Raw genomic sequence first — 22118 nt, 5'->3', positions numbered from 1 at the left:
GAGAGCAGTCCCTGCAGAAGGACCGCGTGTTTGGTAAAGTAGAAGGTCAGCAAAAAGGAAGATGGCCCTCAACAAGATGAATTGGCACAGCGGTGGCCTCAACGGGCACAGACAAAGGAACTGTTGTGAGGATGGGGCAGTGCTTTGTTCTGTGGGGCAGAGGGTCACTATGAGTTGGAGATGATTCAGTGGCACTAACAACAACCTTGCCTCAGACATGTAGCAGGTGTAGAGATTCAGAAATGCAAACATGCAGAGAGGCAGGAAGTAACAGTGATGTTAGCGACCGTTGAATTGACTTCACGCCTTGCTAACCTGGTAGACAAAAGGAAACGTTGCCACATGGAGCAGCATTCTTACAATTTCTGACATGTCCAAGGACATCATTGCTGTTTTTGTGTCAGTCTGTTTCAGTGAGGGGTCCCACTTTCCGTCTGCTTCACCAAGCATAACTTCTTAAGTAATCAATCTCTTCTGATGATGGATCCAAACAATGAGTCAGATAATGTTCTGTTGTGATCACTAAGGTTTTTAATGCGATATTTCAAAGCATATCACTAGGTGTGTCTTTAGAGTCTGTCTTAATCTGAAAGCTCCGCTGAAGCTTATCTGCATCGGTGATCCTACTGGTACTTGAAAAACCATTGGTGTGGCTTTAAGCATCAGAACCATGGGCAAGCCACAACCGCAGGCAAATTACCAAAGGCTGATGAAGATGCATTAGATAAGATGATACAATTCTCTGTGGTTATAGAATCTATATTCTAGGGGAGGAAACTGACGTTAAACACATATGAAAATATGTAGCAGGGTCTGGTGGTGACACAAAAGCATAATATCAAGCATCTTTCCTGTTTTTCATGGAAAATTGCCATGACTTTTTCATGATAATTTTTTTCATAAACTTTCTGAAGCTCCATTGTAAAGTAAAATAAAATAGGTGTGGGAAAAGGGACAGGACCCAGGCCATTTCGGGATGGTCTTTGGGCTCTGGAGTGTAGGACGCGCATCGGGCAGAAGATAACAGGGTGGCTCCTGCCGGCTGTAAGAAAGCCAACAGTGGTGAGTGAGTGCTGCGGGTGCGGGCCCATGTGAGTTTGGAATCGTCAGGTCTCTCATCTTACTCTGTGGCATTTCAGAATTCCCAGCCGAGGAATTGTTTTGGTGGGGTGGGGCTGGAGGTGATGGTTATGTTTTGTTTTTCACGTTCTATGTCATGATTTCAGGGACAGCTTACAGAGCACTTTGGTTTTCCACATAACAGTTCATACACATTTTGTTTAGTGACATTGATTCTAGTTCCCACGATATACCAGTTGTCGTCCCACTTCCTCCCTGTGTCAACTATTTCCATTTATTCTTTCCTATTCCTTCCTGCGTTATCCCTGGACAAATACTGCCCTTTTGATCTCATACAGTTGATTATTCTAAGGAGCACATTTCTCCCGGATGTTATTCTTCATCTTATAGGCTTATCTGTTATTTGGCTGAAAGTTGAGTTCTAAGAATGGGCTGGAATAGACTGAGAGGGCCTAGGTTGGAGTTTGAAAGGAAGTCTTGCTTTGCTCCTGTATGGAGAGGGGTCCAGGGACAAGAATGGAAGCACTGTGACTACTCCAGGATCTGATGCAAGGGCTTGAGTGAGAGGTAACTGGCTTCAGCTGAGTGGTAATAGGACATCGAGGAGAGAACCAGCATGATTTGCATATAGAATAGATGTAGGGTACTCAAGGGAGACCCAGGTGACTTGGATTGATGGTACTGCTCAACTAGCCAAAGGGAACTGCCATTTACTTGAGATGGAAGAGACTGGAAAGGAGAAGGTTGTGGGGAGAGGCGTCAATGGTTTGGTTTTGGCCATACTGACATGCCTGTATGTCTGTGGAGTTGTGCGACACTGGAGCTCAGGCCACAATCCTCTGTTAAGCTGTGCATCAGGGCAACTTTGCACATGGATAGCATTTACAACCATGAAGTTTGAAATAATCACATAGCCGAAGGGAATAGATCCATGGGCCACACCTGGATCAAGCTGCAGCACAAGGTGGGTAGAGGAGGAAGGGCCACAAGAAAAGGCCCACAACAGATCCTCATTTCCATCTCCCCCACAGCTCCATCAATATCTGCCTCTCACCAAGCTCAGATTGCTTATCCGCCTGTGCTACCTGCCTCATCCCATCTCTCTTCTGTCCCGACCTAACAGTGCAGGACAACTGTGCTCTACCCGTCATGCCCACCTTGAGGGAGCACATCGTTATTCTTGCTTTATGTAACTCTGCAGCGTTTGACCCTACTACTGTCTTCCTGCTTCTACCGTAGGTTCCCAGACATTGGCTTACTGCTCCCTTTCCAGGGGAAAAAATACTCAGAACCCGCCCATCAATTAAAAATTGTTGTACGGTAGCCCCCGACCAAGGAGAAAGGGCAAGTACCTGCTTTTGCAGCCCTGCTGGATCGTTTCAGCATGCCCCGGGTTTGGGGCGGAGGTGGGGGGGTTGCTTTTGAGCCAGTAAAGGGTACTATAGTATAAGATATTAGGCGTCTATAGTGAAAGCTGCATGTATAAATAAGAATGTTCAGTCCAGTACTGATTGTTAAATAGCAGAATACTTGAAAACCTAAAACGCTGCTCACAAAGAGTTGGGTAAATGCCTTTACAAATCAGTGTCACAGCGGACCCCTGCCAATCCCTCAGGACACAGAGTGATCAAGACATAACAGTAGTCCTCATAAAAACCCACTGCTATCAAGTCAGAGTAGACCTGCCCCTCTGGGTTGCTGGGGAAAATTTGCTGGTGCAAATCGTTACGGGAGCAGAAAGCCTTATCCTTCTCCATTGAAGAGCTGATGGACCTAAACTGCTGACCTTGGACTTCACCCCCAGGGGTCCTACAGCTGCCCTCCTAAAGCAAAGGGAAAGGGACCTCCTGGTCCTGATCAGTGAGAGTATTCTCACTGCTGTAGACAAGCATTAAAAGAACCACGAGACAATTGCCGCCCAACTTATTCCGACTCAGCACAACCCCATGTGCATCAGAAGAGCACTGCGCTCGGTAGAGGTGTCTGTTTTCATTCGCTTGTTTCTTTCTTTCTTTTTCCTTCCCGCCAGTGTGTTCCACTCTGCAGGCACAAGATTTGGTTGCTATTCAGCCCATAGACTCCCAGCTGAGGACAATGCCCAAGCAGGACAGTGCCAACTGTAATGGCGGGCATTCCAGTTACTGCTCCAGTTCAGCCAACTGTCAACAGTTCAAGTCTCTTCTCAGGCTACCTCCTCAGCCTTGATTGAGCCAGACTGAGGCAGGTCAAAGTCCTGAGACACGCATCACAAAACATACACCATCTCAACAATCTCTGCAAATACAACTCAGTGACATCGATGGCATTCTTCAAATTGTGCCATCCTCCGCACTAACCTTTTCCAAATTATTCCCCACCTGTAATATAAACTCAGTGCCACGTAAGCAAATGTTCCTCCTTTCTCTTTCCTTCCTTTTCAGCCTAGGAAACTGTGAATAATCTTTGGCTTTTATACATTTGCTTATTTCATATAAGTGAGATCATATCATATTATATCCATCATTTGGTAACTGGCTAATTCCAGTTAGCATATGGTCCGGTTCCATCCATATTGTGGTATGAGAATGTCATTCTTCTTTATGGCTGAATAGTATTCTATTGTGTATAGATCACCTTTTTTTGATCCATTTATTTGTTGATGGGAAAATTGTTTTTACCATTTGCCTATTATGAAAAACGTTGCAATGAAAATTGGTGAGCAGATTTAAATTTGTGATCCAGCATTCACCTCTTTGTCTATACCTAGGTTTGGAATTGCTGGGTTGTATTGTATTCATGTTCAACCTTTGCAGGAATCACAAATTGTTTTCTACACTGCCTGTACCATTTCATCTTCCCACCAAGAGTGGACAAAGTTTCCCATTTCTCCATCACTTTTGAACACCTATGGTTTTCCTGTTTGCCATTGTTGCTATCTTTGTATTCCATGGGGTGAAGCAGCTAGCTCGCTGCGGTTTTGACTTGAACATCTCCGGTCACTGAGGACTCTGAACATCTTTTCAAGTGCTTGTTGGTTTATTTGTAAGTCTTCTATGGAGAACTGTCTATTGGAGTCCTTTGCTTATATTTTTATTAGACTTTTCTTTTTGTAGTTAAGTTGCAGATATATGTATCTTTACCACACTAGTTCTTTTTGTAGTTAAGTTGCATATATATATATGCAACACACTAGTGTGTATCTATCTATCTATCTATATATATCTACATATATGTATGTATATATAGAGAGAAGGTATCTTTTTCTTCTTCCTGAACACTAATAAAAAAAATCTGTCTTCAATGATGTAAGCTGTGTGTCTTTCATAAGCACCCTTTATTATGTTGAAGAACTTTTCTTCTTTTGCTACCGTAGTCCGTGTTTCTATTATGAAAGAGGATGAACAACTCAAAACTCACTGCTATCACTTCGATTTGGACTGACAGTGGCCAAAGCACAAGGCAGCTCCACTGTATCTCTTCACAGGAGCAGAAAGCCTCACCTGTGGACATCGAAGTGGCCATTCATTGTGAACTGCTGGCCTTCACAGTTAGCAAGCAGCCAAACTCACAACCCACCGCACCACTACACTTTCTATGAAAGGGTATAGATTTTGTCAAATGCCTTGTTTAATCTACGGAGGTGACTGTGATTTCTTTTCTTTATTTTTTTAATGTAATATATTTCAGTGTTTTGGGAATGTTAAAATCATCTCTTCAGACAATTCCACTTGATAATGGTTTATAATCGTTTTACTATTTTTGGATGTGGCTTGCTAGCAGTTTGTGGAATATTTTTGCATCTATACTCATTGGAGATATTGGACTGTAGTTTTTCCCTGTTTGTGCTCCACAGCATTTTATATGCCTGATTTTTCATAAGTAAATTACCAGGGCTTTCTTCTGAAGGTACTTGCATATCCAATCTTTCAATTAGCATTTAAGCATGGCAGCCATTTGCATAGTTAGAGGCTTTGTGAATTTGTATAGATGACACAGTGAAAAGATTGAGAAAAAAGTCCCACATCTAAATTAGAGAAGTTATTTTTTTAGAGGTAGAATTAAGGGGTGGGGTTGGGATTCACTTATTATTTCATATACACAGCTCCTAATTATTATAATCTTAGTAAAATGCTTTAAGGGAGCATGTATGACGTTCATTTATCAAAGTTAGAATCATGTGGTATTTTCATTTTGAATCAAAGAGAAAGTGAAACATGGGGCAAGCCCCTTGGTGGTGGTCCCCATGGTTGACCTTTCACAGGTAACCAGAGGGTTGACAGTTCTGACTCAACAAATGACAGCACAGAAAACGCATGCCTGGCAATTTTCTTCTTTAAAGATGACAGAACCCACAGGAAGGTATTCTAATCTGTAACACATAGTCTCAATCAAAAAGCAGTCATAAATCAAAGCAGAATATAGAGGCATACCTATTTTAATTTTTGATACTGATTGAAAAAGAATATATGAATATTATTTCCATTAAATACTACACTTATATAAAATGACTGCTTCATTCAGCCAAAACATATTGTTTCTTTTTTTTTAAATGTTTTATTAGGGGCTCATGCAACTCTTATCACAGTCCATACATATACATACATCAATTTTATAAAGCACATCCATACATTCCCCGCCCCAATCATTCTCAAAGCATTTGCTCTCCACTTAAGCTCTTTGCATCAGGTCCTCTTTTTTTCCCCCTCCCTCCCCGCTTCCCCCTCCCTCATGTGCCCTTTGTAATTTATACATCATTATTTTGTCATATCTTGCTCTATCCGGAGTCTCCCTTCCCCCCCTTCTCTGCCGTCCCTCTCCACATGTGGATCCCTGTAATCAGTTCCCCCTTTCCAACCCACTCACCCTACACTCTAACGTATTGTTTCTTAAATGATTAAGCACCATACTGGAACTTGTTGGAATATAGACATTAATTAAACATACCTTTAATGCTAGACAACTCTGAGGTCAATTGGGGATATGCATAGAATCAGCCAGATAGCAAGTATTGGAGACTGTAGTAAAGATGGCATTTGGACAATATGTAATTCAACAAGATGAGAGTGTTATTGAAAGGCAGGAAAAGAGAGGTGCTGATTTCCAGGGAAGGGATCTGAGAAGGAGAAATTGACTGGACCGCCAAAGGTTTGCCTTTTGTTTTCTTGTCCTGAGCATGCAGCTGCGATGAGTCAGGAGAAAACCGATAGCTGAATGCACAGTTTGTAAAAAGGCAGGGAAGCATGACCCAGTCCAGGTCAGATTGGCTGGAAAGAAATCCTCCACGTGTTCTCCACTCGTTCTGTGAGTCCTGGGCTCAGCAACCATTTTGGATAGATGGGCGGATGGCACAACAAAGACATGCACAGGGAGGATACAATTTCCACAAGTGTCTATCTCACAGGTTTCTAATGCCACTCTCCTTTGGCTGTGCATGTGAAACCGAAAGCCATATATACATTTGCCATAAGATTAATCTAAGCAGAATGTGTATGTACAGATAAAAGCTATAAGCAAGCATGCACCATCATCTAATCATGTTGTAATGCGATCCTTCAATGTGCCACACCTAAGCAGGGCACAGGAGTCAGAGAGGAACAGCGTGTGAGGCTCGGTGGGAAGAGCACGTATTTTTATATTATAGTATATTAAAATATTATATTATACTCTCCCTTACACCCTTTCTGACCCCAGGTTGGCATTACACATAACTGGCACAAGAAGATTAAGAAAATACAGAGACCCCACTGGAATAAATGCTTTCTAGAGACCAAGATGTCAAATTCTCTGCTTCAGCTCAGGGAGAAAGCTTCTTGTCAAAATGAGAAGCATTTTAAAATCACCCCTAACTAACCAAAAAGACAGCTACATTGCTTATCAAGAGAAAGTAAACATGACTGAATTCAAGTGTGTGTCAAAGAATATGCTAAAGATAGGCATCATGTTTGAAGAATGGTTTCAAAGCAATCATTCCTGTCATAAATTGGAGTCGAGTATATTCACTAGATGAATGTTTTACCATATAGTACAATTAAAAATCATGGTATTTAGTCAATTATTCTGTGGCATAATTACAGGAATGGACATTTTCATTCAAAACTGCAAGAGTTAATTTTTTCAGATCTATTGGATAGGCGATATAAGCAAGGTAGCTTAAGATCATAGATTTAGCAGACCTGATTTGACTCACTTAATTAGCTCTATGACTTCAGGCAATTTACCTTCTCTAAATCTCAGTTTCGTCATTTACAAAGCAAATGAGTAAAATTACCTTCGTGGTGGGAATTTTGAGATTATAATCTGAAATACAATATATGATGTTAGTGTTTAGAATCCTCTGTGGCATAATCACTAAATATTCAGTAAAGCTTTGATGCTGCCAATGTCAATAATGCTTTCTTGAAATTCATAAATGCACCCACTAAACCACATTTGTTTAAGCAATTTAAACTAACAAAAGCTCCGGGGCTGGGGGGGAATAAAAGGTAGTCTGTGAAATCTTGCCTTGATTGGATAGTCTAAAGCCAGGCCAAACGTTTTTCAGATACCTTAATTAATTTATCATGCCAGGAACATAGATGGTGTCCAACAAATGTCTGTTGAATTAATGTTATTACCTCTGGTAGAAGAACTACCAGTGGGTGATCTTGGCAGGGGTTCGAGGATGTTAATACTTCTCTTGATCTTGTAACACAGGAGGAAGCCAGAACTATCTTTCAACAGGTGAAATTGCTTTTCCACATTGAGTAAACCGAACTTGAACCTCTGCTTCCCTTTCCTAATTATCTCCAACTCATTGTTGACTTTCAATCGAGTTCTACAATATTTCATTGTTACACTGCCAGTGGGCACTTACAGGCTTTCGTTTTCCAACTCGGATTCAAAAAACAAGCCACGTCCCTTAATAAATGCCAAATTATTGGTACTGCTTTGGGCAGTGGTACCAATCCAAAACATTATGTCCATTTCATAGAATTTCCTCTCCCTCATTAGACTGTGAGCATTTCGAGGTCAGCAATTTTATACACATTTGAATTCATTGCAGTGCTTATCATAGAAAAAGTGTTCAATAACTGCTGAATTGTGGAAGGAATAAGCAAAACAATGGCATATATTTCTTCACTCAATTTTACTACATTTTAGGAAGCTCGAGAAAAATATGAACTAGAAGATAATACAAGTCCATAGCGTTGAAGTGTTGCTTTGTTAGGTGCCGTGGAGTCAGTTCCAACCCATAGCGACCCTGTGCTCAACAGAAGGGAACACCGACTCAGCCCGCACCAGCTCACAGTCCTTCTGAGGCTTGAGCTTGGCTGCCCCTCTACTTTACCACACACGATGGCCCTCTCCAGGGTCCAAAGACATAACACAAAGTCTTTCCATCCTTGCCTCTAAGGAGCACTATGACCATACTTCTTCCTGGGCAGATTTGCTTGTCCTGCTGGCAGTGCACGGAACTGTCAATAGCCCCACAAGTCAAGTGTATCATTTTTTTCACTGATCTCCTTGATTATTTGGAGTCCAACTTTTATATGCATATGAGGCAATTGGAAACAACATGGCTGCGGTCAGGCACCCCTTGGTTCTCAAAGTCACCTCACTGCTTTTTAGCCTCATTGACACAACGTGATCAGTCACTTGAGTCCTTGACTGCTGATTCCAGCAGCACTAATTGTGAATCCAAGCAAGACAGAATCCTTTACAAATCCAGTATTGTCTCCCTCTCCTATGATGTTACCTATCGGTCCATTTGTGAGGATTGTGGTCCGCATCACACGGCAATCCATACTGCAGCTTGTAAACCTTAAACTTCATCAGCAGATGCTTGAAGTCCTTCCCACTTTGAGCAAGCAAGGGTGTGTCAGCTGCATATCGCAGCCGGTTAATGAGCCCTCCTCCAATCTGGATGCTGTATTCTTCCTCGTACGATGCAGCTTCTCTGATTATTTGCTCAGCATGAAGATTCAGTAAGTTTGGTGAGAGGATACAACTCTGACGCACATCTGTCCTGACTTTACACCATGCAGTATCGTTCTCTTGTTCTGTTTGCACAACTGCTTCGTGATCCATGTGCAAGTTCTGCAGGGGCACAATCCAGTGCTCTGAAAGTCCCATTCTCCTCAAGGCTGTTCAAAGTTTGTTATGATCCACACAATTAAATGCCTTGGCCTAATAAATAAAACAGAGTTAGCAGCTTCCTTTTATTCCTTACCTTTAGCCAATAACCAAATGACATCTCTGTTTCCACTCCTTCTGAAACTCCGATCGTTCCCTGCCAGCCAACTACTACAGCTGTTGTGAGATGATCTTCAGCAAAATGATACTTGCATGTGTTATTAATGACGTTTACTGTAGTGCGAGCATTCTGTTGGGTCGGCTTTCTTTAAAATGGGTACAAATATGGATTTCGATCAGTTGGCCTCAAATTTTCCCGCTCCCGGTGCTACATCTTCTTGATGAAACATTCCTATTTGCATCCCATCGGGTCTTGGCATTTTGTTTGGGCTTCTTCCTTCAGTACCGTTGGTTCTTGCTCAGATGCTATCTCCTGAATTGGTGGCGTATCAACTACTTCTCTTTGGTACAGTGACCCTGTCCTAAGAAATTAAATTTGGAATAGAACAAAGTAAAGAGGGGATGAGGTTAAAAATGATAGCTCAGTGATCCAATGGAGATCTACAGAGCCACTAAGAAATATGGCTGATGCAAGAAAATAGGGCTTTTCCTCCTTCTGGAACATCTCTAAGATGAATACGGAGCAGTAGACTTCTAAGAGAAAGAAAAGAGAAGATTTAACAGTACCACTATCAGGAAACATAGGAAGCTCCACCCTAACTGCCCAGAATGAAGAAATTCTTAGAAGAGACAAGAATTCTACACAGACTCAGAAATATGAGTCACAAGTGCCTGTGCACACCAGCGTGCAAAAAAAAAACTGAAGGAAATATAATGGTAGAAGGTGCACAGGTGGAGGAATCAGACTTAAAGATCCACTTCCTATCGGACACAACTAAATTTTCCCTAGCCAATTCTAGACCAGAAGACTCTTAACTTCCAATATCATATATATATAATGTATACTGAAAACTATAATTAAGTTGGAAATAAAAAGAATTATGACAGAATATTATGAACAGCTATAAGGCAAGAATCTGGATAACAGGTGAAATGAAAAAAATTCTTAGAAGTACATAAACTGCCCAAACAAACTCGAGAAAAAATAGAAACTCCCACGGATTCATGACAAGTGAAGAAGTAGTATCAGTAAACAAAAGTATCCAAATGAAAAAGGTCTTGACTGGACTTTTATGACGCATTTAGAGAAGAGTTGACAACAATAATTTTAAAACTCTCCCAAAAGATCGAGAAGGAAAGAATATTTCCTAAGTAATTCTAGGCAGCAAACATAACCCCAATACCTAAACCAGACCAACACCCAAGAAAACTCCAGGCTAGTATGACTTTCGGAAATAGATGCAGGTATTCTCAACAGAAAGTTAGTGAATTGAATCCAAGAGCATAGTAAAAGTTATACAGCATAAGCCACAGATATCTACCCCCAAATGCAAACGTGATCATTAGGAAACCAGTCAACATAGTACACCATATCTACTGAAGAAAGAAAAGAGCCACACAATCATGTCTATGGATTTAGAAATCATTTGATAAAATTCAATATGCTTTCTTGATGAAAAGATTGGAATATAAGAGAAATCCCTCAATATGATACTAGTCGTATGTGAAAAACCAACAGCCAGTAATATACTTAATGAAAGAAGACTGAGAGCTTTCTGCTTAAAAGTGGGAACAACACAAGAGTGGCCACTGCCACCACTTTTTAAAACGCTGTATTGGACGTGCTAGGCAGAACCGTAAGACCAAAAAGAAAGAAAGAGCAACAATAACAAAGAAAGAGAACTTATGCTGAGAAAAAAAAAGTAAAAGGATCTGTATTTGTGGAAAATGATTCTCTATCAAGAAAAACCCAGACTAAAAAAGAAAACTTTTAGAGCAAATAGAAAAATGTAGCAGAGTTTCAAGGTATCAGGTCAACAAACAAAAATTAGTTGAGTTTATATGTCTATATAGACTTCTCCCCATCCGCACCATGTTTGCACAGCTGTGCCAATCCATCCCATTAAAGGTCTTCCTCCTTGTCCCTGACCCACTATTTCACTAATGATGGGCATCCTTCTCCGGGGAGTGGTCCCTCCTGGTAATACATCCACGGTGCCTGGGATGAGTTCTCGCTGTTCTGGCACGTAAGGGGCATCCTGGCTGCAGTTCACAAAGACATGTCTGTTCTTCTGGCAGACCACGGTATATTGACACTGCTTTGCCAACACCATAATTCAGCTGCATCGATTCTTCTTTACTCTTCCTTATTCGTGGCCTGCTTTTTGTGTGCATTTGAGATGATTAAAAATGCCAAGGTTTGGTTCAGGCTCAGCTTAGTCCTTAAAGCAACATCCTGCCATGTATCACTTTAACGAAGTCTTTTGCAACCAATTTGCCCAAAGCACGACATAATTTGAGTTATTAACTGTTCCTTCTATGAATATTGATTGTGAGCTCAAGTTAAAGGAAATCCTTGGTAACGTCAGGAATTTTTCCATTTATCGGGTTGTTGCTCATTGGTCCACTCGTGCTGGGTTTTGTTTACCTGGTGTGGAAGTGTCATCCCCACGGCAGGCGTCATCTTTGATCTTCATTAGTAGGGGTTTCAAATCCTCTTCAATTTCAGCAAGCAAGGTTGTTTCCTCTTGATATCATATGTGCTGTTACTGAGGCTTCCTCTAATCCTGATGCCATATTATTCTTATTGGAATCTAACATCTCAGAGTATCGCTCAGCATACAGATTAAACCGGTGTGGTGAAAGGATGCAACCCTGATGTAGACCTTTTCTGACTTTAAGCCACACTAGTGTCCCTTTGTCCTTTGAAAGCAACTGACTGTTGATCTAGCTACAGGTTCCACAATAACATAATGACGTGTTTTGAAATTCCTTTTTTTGCAGTATTACCCATAATTTGATAATTTGTTCTTAACTACTATCTAATACTTAGCATAATCAATAAAACACTGGTAATCCTCATTCTGACATTCTCTGCTTTCAGCCTAGGGTCATCTGACATCAGTATTAATATCCACCATTCTACATCCTCTTTGGAATCTGACTTCCGTTTCTGGCAGTTTCCTGTCAGTGTACTGCTGAATAATTAAATTTTACTTGGCATGTAATATTAATGATATTGTTAAATGGTTTCTACCATCTGTTGGATCACCTTTGGAATGAGTGCAAATTGGATTTCTTCTATTTGGTTGGCTAGGCAGCTGTCTTCAAACAAGATATCTACAAGCAAATGTAATCATGGGCATGGAGGGCTAATAAAGTGGAAATTATAAAAACATTTTAAATAGAATGAAAACTTAAATGGAAATATAGTCTAAATCCAAGGTTGGAAAGACTTACTGTTGTGAAAATCTAACTTATATAAGATTTAACTACTCAGAGTGATTTATAAATTCAATGAAATCCTAATCAAAATTCCAACAATCTTCTTTAGATAAATGGAAAATCCGTAATCAACTTGATATGGAATGGCAACAGACCCCACATATCTCATGCATGTTGAAAGGGAAGAAAAAAGCAGTAGTAGTAGGACCTTTATTTTTCTATATAAAACATGCTATACCACTAACAGTCAGATCATCATGGTACCAGTGTTAGTAGTAGCGTTGGTGTGCAAGCACTAGAATTGTTACTAATAGAATAAGAAACATACAGGAAAACAGAATCGAACCGTAACTCTAGAAATTAGACGACACCTCTGTGGCTAACTGATTTTTGACAAGAGTATGAAGCTCAAGCAGAGGGGAGAGAAACGTCTCTTCCAATAATGACCATTGTAAAATAAATCTCCATTTGTAGAAAAAGGAACAGGACCGATGCCACACATTGCAAACAAAAACAAATCCAAAATGAATTAATAACCTAAATATACAAACTAATTTTATGGGAAACGTTCCCTCAAACCCACCCCCCACCACAGCCCTGATCTTGCTCCTTCAGACATATTTTTGTTCCCCAAAATCAAAAGAACATTTGAAATGAACGTGATTTTAGCTCCTTGAAGATGCCAAACATCCATTTTGATATAGTGTAAATTTAAGAGGACAGAATCCTTCCCAGGATGGTAAGAGAGATGGAACCACTGCCTTCAGATGTCTATCGACCTACATGGAAAATATATTGGAGAGTGTGTGCTTTACATTTTGATGTTTTTTGTGTAAAAGAAAAGGTTGCCGTGATTTTGTAGCAGTACTTTTTTACTTACCCTTATGCGGTGTGTATGAAATACCATGTCCACCGCAGGAGAGCAATCATCCTACATATGAAGTGAAACTGGCCTAGAGTACATATTGTGAGCCTGGGTCACTGAGAGTAGGCTGGTGCTATATGTAAGATGTAACTGCATCGGGGGGCGGGGGGGAGGTAGGGGGAGGCGAACCCCTGTGAGACCAGGGAATATCTGGACAAGAGATTCACAATTCGGCTATGTAACGCCTGAGGGTAGTAACTGACTGTAGTTGTGATTTTTATTATTTTCACAGACGCTAATCCGGATGTAATGTAATTATCTTTCAATAAAATTGAAAAAGTACGAGAGGAATTGAATGGCAACTTTGGCTATAATGAGTGGGAAAATAATCAGGCAAAGTTTCAGAGACAAAGAACAAGAATCAATTGATATAATTTTACAGGCAATGCCAATTTTACCCTCAATAGTGAAACTTTTCCAGTGTTGACAAGCTGACTTCAAGAAGTTAGGAATTTTCCATTATTAAAACCCTTTAAGCAGAAGCTGGAGATCTGTATTGGATGAATGATTGATGTTCTCTGTATTGACCTTATGCCCCATACACTGATAAGCTGCCTTATACTGCTAGATCCAAGAGAGGTCAGCTATGAAGGGTCACTTAGTCCAAGTTGCTTGGGCCACTCAGGAACCAATCAGCAGCCTAGGTGAAGGTATGAGAGGTCTGAGGCCCCTCTGCCACCACCGGTACTCCATGCTGCCACAGCACAGACACAAATTGGGTGGTCCTCCATGCAGCTCGGAGGAGAAACCATACATGTTTGCATTTAACTAAAGGCGAAGGATTGATTCCCTCTTTTCACCTTTATGTTGAGAAGAACCTTCCTATGTCTTTAAATTGGCCAGGAGTCCCTAGATAGTTTGGAACTGACCCCATCTCTTCATCTCCTGGTGATCTTGGAATGCCCACAAGTCTTCACGGTGCTACCTCGTGGATGTGTTTTTGGAAATGCACAGGGCCCTCCATCACTTCTTCCAAGTACTCCGGAGAGGGGACCACCAAACCACAGCCCTTGTCTTGGCGCTGACCGTGAGCTAGAGTCTCTCGTTTGCATGTTCCCCAGGCATGCGCTCTCCAAACGGAATGGCTCTGACACTGTGTTCTATCTTTATGTGTTACAGGTTTCTCTTGGGTCCCAGATGGATTTGCAGAAAAAGAAGAGGCGGGCACCAGCTCCCCCTCCTGCGCAACCACCGTTGCCCACCCCGCAGGTTCCCAATCGCATGGAGGACCAGGAGGAGAACAGGAAGAGCATGATGGGTGAGTGAGCTCCTGAGAGCCGTCTGCATGGGGCTGGGCACGTGCTGTCCGGTGTGGTCTTGAGCATCATGTTAAGTTTTGCAGTGACTTCACTCCATCATAACATGAACCAAACAGGTTATGCTGAAGAAAGAGCGTCTGGAAATAAACAGTTGAGAGTTCACTTAACATATTGCAACAATATTTTGTGGTCATTGTGTGGGCCCTGAAGAGGTAGGGGCAGAGGGGTGGAGGGTACAGAACGGCGGAAGAAGCTGGGGAAGGGGTGAAAACAGAGAGAGTGTGAGTGTGAGTGTGCAATTTGTGTGTCTCAGAGAAAAGGGCACGTCAAGATGACATCTGAAGAATTATTTTGAATGTCTCTGGAAGGAAAATATAGTTTGAGGCCCCTGGAGATTTATAGGTTACCCAACAGCAGTTCAGTAAATCTTTGCCTACCATGTCTGAAATTGATCTCCATTTATATAACGTTTATATCTTTAGCAAAAGCTCGCCCAGTTTGTGAGAAAAATAATAGTCAAGGAACTAAGATGGGATCAGGGCTTCTTTGAGCAGAAAGAGACCGGTTTCTGAAAGAGCATTGTTTCCTTCCCCTCTTTTCTACCGGCCAGGTAGAGAGACTAATGGGGGAAAACTGCCGTGGAGTCGACGCCCACTCACAGGCACCCTGGGGGACAGGGCAGAGCTGCTCCTGGGAGCCGCTGAGCCCCGCAGCTCTCATAGGAGTGGAAAGCTCTGTCTTCCTCTCCTGGCATGGCTGGTGGTTTCAAAGTGCCGACCTTGCAGATTGTGGTCCAACTCGGCCATTACGCCACCAGCATTCTTTTACTTTAAAGAAAGCCAGTCTTCGTTGTGTCTTGGTGTAGAGATAGAAAGGGCTCTTGAAGAGATTTTGCAAAGCTGAGACTCTACCCCGGGTCATCCAATGTGCAGCAGGACTCCTTCGTGAAGCCAAGAAGATAGTTTTTCATGATGCAATCGATGATTGTATTAACACCCATGATCACTAGGTGTCCTGCCTTCAACTGTGTATCTAGAACCCCAGAAGACACTCGGCTCTCCAGCATACGTGGTTGCTTTCAGAATTTTCAATGAAATCGTATTGGAGTTAGCAGAATGTAGTCTTGGCCTAAAATCTTTGGGCAACAACAAAGACTTCAAGTCGGAAAGCTGCGATTCAGATGGCCGTGTGGCATCAGTCTTACTCCACGTAGATAGCCCTTCGGGGTCCCAGAGCTGCGAGAACCCAACAAACGCCATCCGTCCTGGCTCGATTTCACTTGTGTGCACTTGGGAAAGACAGCTTCGAGGGAGCAACTGAAATGTAGATTCGGAGAAATTACTATTTTCTGTCCAGAGAATTGTCGCAAAGTGAAGGAATCGGTTGATAACATGCCTCTTCATGATGAACTCATTTTGCTCAGTATTTTGTTCATTTCATAAGGGCTTGAAGCACAGAACCTATAACTTAACAGAGCATTCTCAGCTTTCAAGCCTCAACTCGTTCACATCATTTATTGATTTCATATTATTATTAACTTCATATCATTTATTACCTTGAGCCATTGATTTAAAAATATTAGCCAAAGAAAAATCATTTTCTGTCAGAGAATAAAGAGATTCCCAATGGATGAGCAGGTGAAAGACGAGCAGCTTGGACAGCCAAACAAGTGGACTAGGGTAAGGGACACTTCCCCTAACTTCCTCCCTCACCTGAAGAACTTCTTCAAAAAAGACTGAAAACTCCGCCCTAAGCAATGCAAGAGGTGAAGGTGCACTTGGGTTTAAAAGAGGGAAGCAGAATTCATGGTTAGTCAATCCATGGCTAAAGAGCCAGCCTGGGAAAGCAGTCAGAATAAGGTAAAAAGACTAAAGTGAATGAAGGGAGTCTCCCTTAACATGACAAGAGTCATTTAGGGACTTATAAAATTAATTTTAGATCCCAGCATCTAAGTAATTGTGCCTGCCAAAAGCAAACTGCCACAGGGGGCGGATGCTGCCCCATTGGCCCCACAGAGTGGCCACATGTGAAATGCGAATGCATGAGTGTGCTTGGTTCTGGGGTCTGTGAGTGAACCAGCCTCTCTCTTGAACATCAGCTGTATTTCCGCCTAACCCACTGAAGTAACCACCATTGATCCCACATAGGTGTTGGACGGCAGGTGCCACAAAAACCTCCCCGCGGCACTATGCGGGGCCCACCCCAGTTAGTGCTCCCCCCGCCCCCACCCTACCCTCCCCCTGACACTGATGTGGCGGAGCCTCTTGACTTACCCGAGGAAAGTGCTGTTCCTGAGGCCTCAGACCTGAGACCCAAAAGTACGTGCCTCTCTTTTGTCTCCCCACCGTGTTGTCGATCTATCGCCTATGTGATCACTGTTAGTGTGGGCAATGGGTTTCCAGACTTTCCGTTCTTATCTTTGGGGGTACGTGCCTTGCCTTTCCTTTCCAGCTTCTCTCTCCGAATGCCCAATGCAGTGTATTCGAGTTAGCAGGGAATGCACTTGAAATGCCACGCAGGTCCTCTAAAGCATACTTGAACCTGCGAATCAGCCGTTCCTCAGCTCAAGCCCCGCTCAAGTTAGATCTGTGAGCAGAGACAGTCAGCGAAGGGTTAATGTTTCTTAAAGGAACACTAACCTCAGACCATGTGTCCCTGGTGGAAGCCAACCAGTCCAACCATGGGGGTGTTTTGTTGTCGATGATGTGCCCGTGGAGCGTGATTTGAACACATATCAGAGTTTAGTAACTTGGAGGGGTTTTGAATTTAAACCTTCAAGCCATGGGACCCCTGGCCAGGCATTAGGACTGCTACTCGGTAGAAAGGGAAACTGAGATACAAAGGGGATCATCTTGACATGAGAGTAGCAAAAGCAGAATGAAAATCTTATTCTGCTACGTTTGTTCATTCTGCCTGGGCTGAGATCGGGCGTTTCTTCTGGATTTAAGAAGTACTGTCCATAGCAGCCTGACCTCTAGAGGGGCCTTGGTTTGAGAGAGAGAGAGAGTATTCAGATGGCATCATTCCTGTACATCAAGCCTGAGTCCACTCCTCCTTCAACACCTGTCAAGTGTGTGTAGATGCTTTGTCATAAAACTGTCATAGGATCCTGGACAGTGCGTAAGACAATTTCATTCCTCTTCTGAACTCAGCCCAGCGCTGGGGCTGGTGTGAGCATTCTGCAACCCTTTGCAGTCCCTGGGAGGTATAAACCGTTAACATGCTTGGCTCTTAACCAAAAGGTTGGCAGTTCAAGTCCATCAGAGGAGGGGTCTGATGATCTAATTCTGGAACACAGTGCTACTTTACCCTGACGTACACGGGCTTTCCATGAGTTGGACTCACTCAAAACAGCTATTTTCCTAAGAGAAAAACAGACACCAGTTCTATTCAAAGTATTCCAGAGAAGAGAATGGAATAATACTGAATGTATTCTCTGAAGCAACATAGCACTGATACCAAAATTAGGCTAAGGTATCACAGAAAAAAATTACTGACCAATGTCACTCATGAACATAACACAAAAAGTCTCAACAAAATTCTAGTTTAAAAGATCCGACAACATATCATAAATAACACGACATCATGACCAAGTAAGATTTATACCAGATATGCACGTTACTGAAACAGTCCATGTCACTCCCCACCTAAACAAAAGGAAAAGAACCACACTATTATGTGAATTGGTGCTTAAAAGGCATTTGACGAGACCCCACACCCATTCTTGATAAACACAATCATCAAATTGCAATAGAACTTAACTTCCTCATCATTAGTAAGGACACATACACAAAATCAATAGCCATCATTGTTCTTAGTGGGGAAAGACTGAAAGCATTTCGTTTTTAAATAGATGCCAGACAATACTCTTTCATAAAACTCCTGCGCTCAATATTGTATTCGAAGTTCTAGCTAGAACAATAGGGAAATAAAAGGTATCTGTATTGATATAGAAGGAAAATTATCTCTATATGCAGGTAATCGTATTATCTGCACATAGAAAATCCTAAAAATTCAACCATAAGACTACTGAGCAAAGTGTCAGGCTGAAAGGTCAACATATAAAAATAGATTCTTACACTAACAAAGGAGACCGTGAAAAGGAAATGAGGAAAACAATACCAGAAACTGAAATACCTAAAAATAAATCTAGCTAGAGACACAAAAACGTGAACACCAGCAGCAACAAACCTGATAAAACACTCTACAGGAAGCTATAAGAGACCTGAGTAAATGGAAGAATGTACCATGCTTAACGATAGGAAGACTTAACATTGTGAACATTTCAGTATTAACCAAAGTGATCTAAAGATATAATAAAATCCCAATATTGATCACATGGTCATTCTTTAAAGAGATAGAAAAATTTATCACCAGCTTACTGTGGAAAGGAAAGAGATCCTGGATAAGTAAAGCACTGCTAAAGAAAACGAATAGATCGGGACACCTCATCATCCCCAAGCTTGAGCCCTACCATACAGTCATTGTAGTTAAAGCAGCCTGGTACAGGTACACGACAGACACATAGACTCATAAAACAGAATTGAGCTCAGATGTGAATCCATGCACTTAAGAGCAGCTTACCTTTGACAAAGGGCTGGAACCCACTGCATGAGGAAAAAATCGTCTCTTTAGCCAAGGTAGCTGACAAAACTGGATATCAATGTACAGAAAAATTCAACAAGATCATCTCTCTCACCACACACAGAAACTAACCCAAGGGGTGTTAAATACTGATGTGTGAAAACTAGCAATCCATTTTTTAAAAGGGGAGAGCACATAACACTTACCCTACGGAGACTTTTGGACAGCCACCAAACACATGAATGCACCCAGGCATTCTCCATTCAAGTTCATTCAGACGCGTCACGACTCAGTGAGACAGAGAAGATGATCTTCTCCATGGGGTTTCTGAAGCTGTAAAGCTTTTTATTTTATTTTTATGGTTTTATTGGTATATAATTCACATTCATATAATTCTGTGGTTTACATGTATTAAAAATGAGTTATACAATCATAACCACATTGATTTTAGAACATTTTTTGTTCTTGTATTCACTATTTTTAGGTACTCCCCCTCACCTCTCTGGCCATAACCCTAAGAAACTGTTAATCTAGTTACTTTTTCTATAAATGTACTTCCCCTGGATTTCTTATGATGAAATCGAAACCCCCCCTCAAAAAAAGAACAAAAAACCTCAATCCAAAGAAAAGCAGAAGACAATAAACCTAAAACAATTTTAAAATAATAAACACTAGACAAATATAAAATGGATCAAATGGGGAAACAAATGATATAGAAGGTGTTTAATTGTAGGCTAATACTTGCATTCATTCACTTTCAAGCGCACTCCTTCTGAGGCCAAGGCTATTCGCATGCCTGGTCAGTGGTTAGATAGACTTCGCCAGACTTAGTCCAGGGGAGGACTTGGAGAATGGATTTGGGACTTTCACTGCCATGTATACCCTGCAAACGGGGGACTCAGAATTTAAGCTCTGAAACCAACCCTTACTCCTGTCTTGGATTGCATTATTTATAATCTTTGTATCATACAGGCTGGTGTGCATCTTCCATGTGGATCTAACTGAAATCCTACTTAGATAGTTGCTTGTTTAAAGAAAAGCTTTTAAGACACCAGAAGTTATTGGTTCCCTATGGAACTACTAGTGGAGTCGCAGTGTTGATCTTGTGGTTAGCGGCCCAGTGCTTAACCCACTGTGCTACCAGGACTCCTTCTCATTAACCATCAGAGAGATGAAGATGGATGGATGGATGGATGGATGGATGGATGGATGGATGGATGGATGGATAGATGATAGATAGATAGATGATAGATACATAGATGATAGATACATAGATACATGGATAGATAATCATGTCAGCTACACAGTGTTAGTAGCAAAATTCAAAGATAAAGAAAACCGAAAATGCTATGAAGGGTGTGGAGAGATTAGAACTCTAATCTACTGTTGGTATGACTGTAAAATGGTACAACCACTATAAAAATAGGATGGTACTTCTTTGTAAAAATTAGTCATAGAAATACCTATGTCCCAGCATCTCTATGACTACATACATATATACCCTTACAAAAGTAAAAGTCACTACGCAAGCAGATATGTGCAGACAGATCTCATTTCAATATTACCTGCCAGCTCCTGGTTGAATTCTGAGGGCGGCAGGGACCCAACAAATTGCATGTTCCCAGCTGTCGTATTTCCTGAAACACCAGATACGAATGCATCCAATCAGAGCATGTATTAGTTAGCAGAAAGATCTGCCCATTGTTTACAGCATTGAAAACTGAGATCGCCTCCAGGCAAAGAGCAACTTGCATTCTTTAATTCAGGTCTTTAAAAAGGTAATAAACAAATCTTGGCTCTTGGTTTGTTTGCCTTTTTGCCAAAATGCTGAGACCCAGGAATGACTTTCTCCAGCTCCCAGGAGCTATGGATTGTTGATACTTAAAAGCGCACTGCTAACTTGTGTCCCTGTGTACATCCCATCACTCTTCGAATAAGATTTCTGACTATGTTTAGTCTAGCAACTAAACACTCTTGCTCATTTCCCGAGTTGAAATGTAGATGTGTGTTTCTTGCCTTCTCAATGGAAAGGCACCCTTGGTACCTGAAATGGGCTTATGCAAAAGACTGCATTTGGCCCCCACAGCTCAATATGGGAGGGACCGGGAAACGGAGAAGCTGCACACCTGGTCTGAGCTCTTACCACAAATAAGTGATAGAACTGGAATTCTCAACATGGGGTGTCTGACTCCAAACTTGCTCCTTACATCACCCTCCTTATTTCTCCTACCATGTCATTGGTTTTCACATACCTATTGTGTTTTGTACAGCAGATCATGTATGTTACTAGAATGCAAGTCGTACTAAGAGAATTACTTTTTGGAAGACATAGAGCATCACACCAGAATTTTATTTAGAAACTCCTCGGAAGAAGAACTCCTTACCAGCTAGCAGGACTGGCCTTGGTATTTCTTCCTTTCCACATGCATGGGCAGCATTTTAATATGCAAGAGGTTCTCAGAATCTCCCATTAGGAATAGTAAGGGGTTCTAGGAAACATAGACCAAACCCTTCTGACAAAAATGAACATATTTATTTAGCATACTGTAACATAGATGCATCTTTTCTTTAAAAAATAGATGAACTTCCAAATACATCAAACATTTGTTCATTAAATTTAACATCAGCAGATAACTTAGAGAGCTTGATCTTAGAGTTGTTTTATATGTAATTTCATTTTTCTTTATATTAAAACATGTTGATTCGTACACAAGAGCATGTTATAAAATCAAAGTTGAGCTCTTAAGGAAAATATATCCATATGCACTTCATCTAATTATCATCCAGGATTAAAACAAATTTTTACCAACATTTTGTTTTAGAAAGCCTTGCTG

The 22118-nt window shown here is 41.4% G+C and overlaps 1 protein-coding gene across 1 annotated transcript in view; it reads left to right on the top strand.

Moving 5' to 3' along the window:
* Nucleotides 1–22118, top strand: part of COBL (cordon-bleu WH2 repeat protein) — a 211612-nt gene that overhangs the window by 116289 nt on the left and 73205 nt on the right. Inside the window, exons 8-9 of the mRNA XM_075557316.1 lie at nucleotides 14561–14699; nucleotides 16848–17018. Of these exons, the coding sequence (XP_075413431.1) occupies nucleotides 14561–14699; nucleotides 16848–17018 (310 nt within the window). The remainder of the gene's footprint in view (nucleotides 1–14560; nucleotides 14700–16847; nucleotides 17019–22118) is intronic.

Source organism: Tenrec ecaudatus, chromosome 9 (genome assembly GCF_050624435.1).
Source record: "Tenrec ecaudatus isolate mTenEca1 chromosome 9, mTenEca1.hap1, whole genome shotgun sequence".
Taxonomy (NCBI): Eukaryota; Metazoa; Chordata; class Mammalia; order Afrosoricida; family Tenrecidae; genus Tenrec; species Tenrec ecaudatus.
The sequence above is the reverse complement of the archived record's forward strand: the minus strand, read 5'-3'. Positions and strand labels throughout refer to the sequence as shown.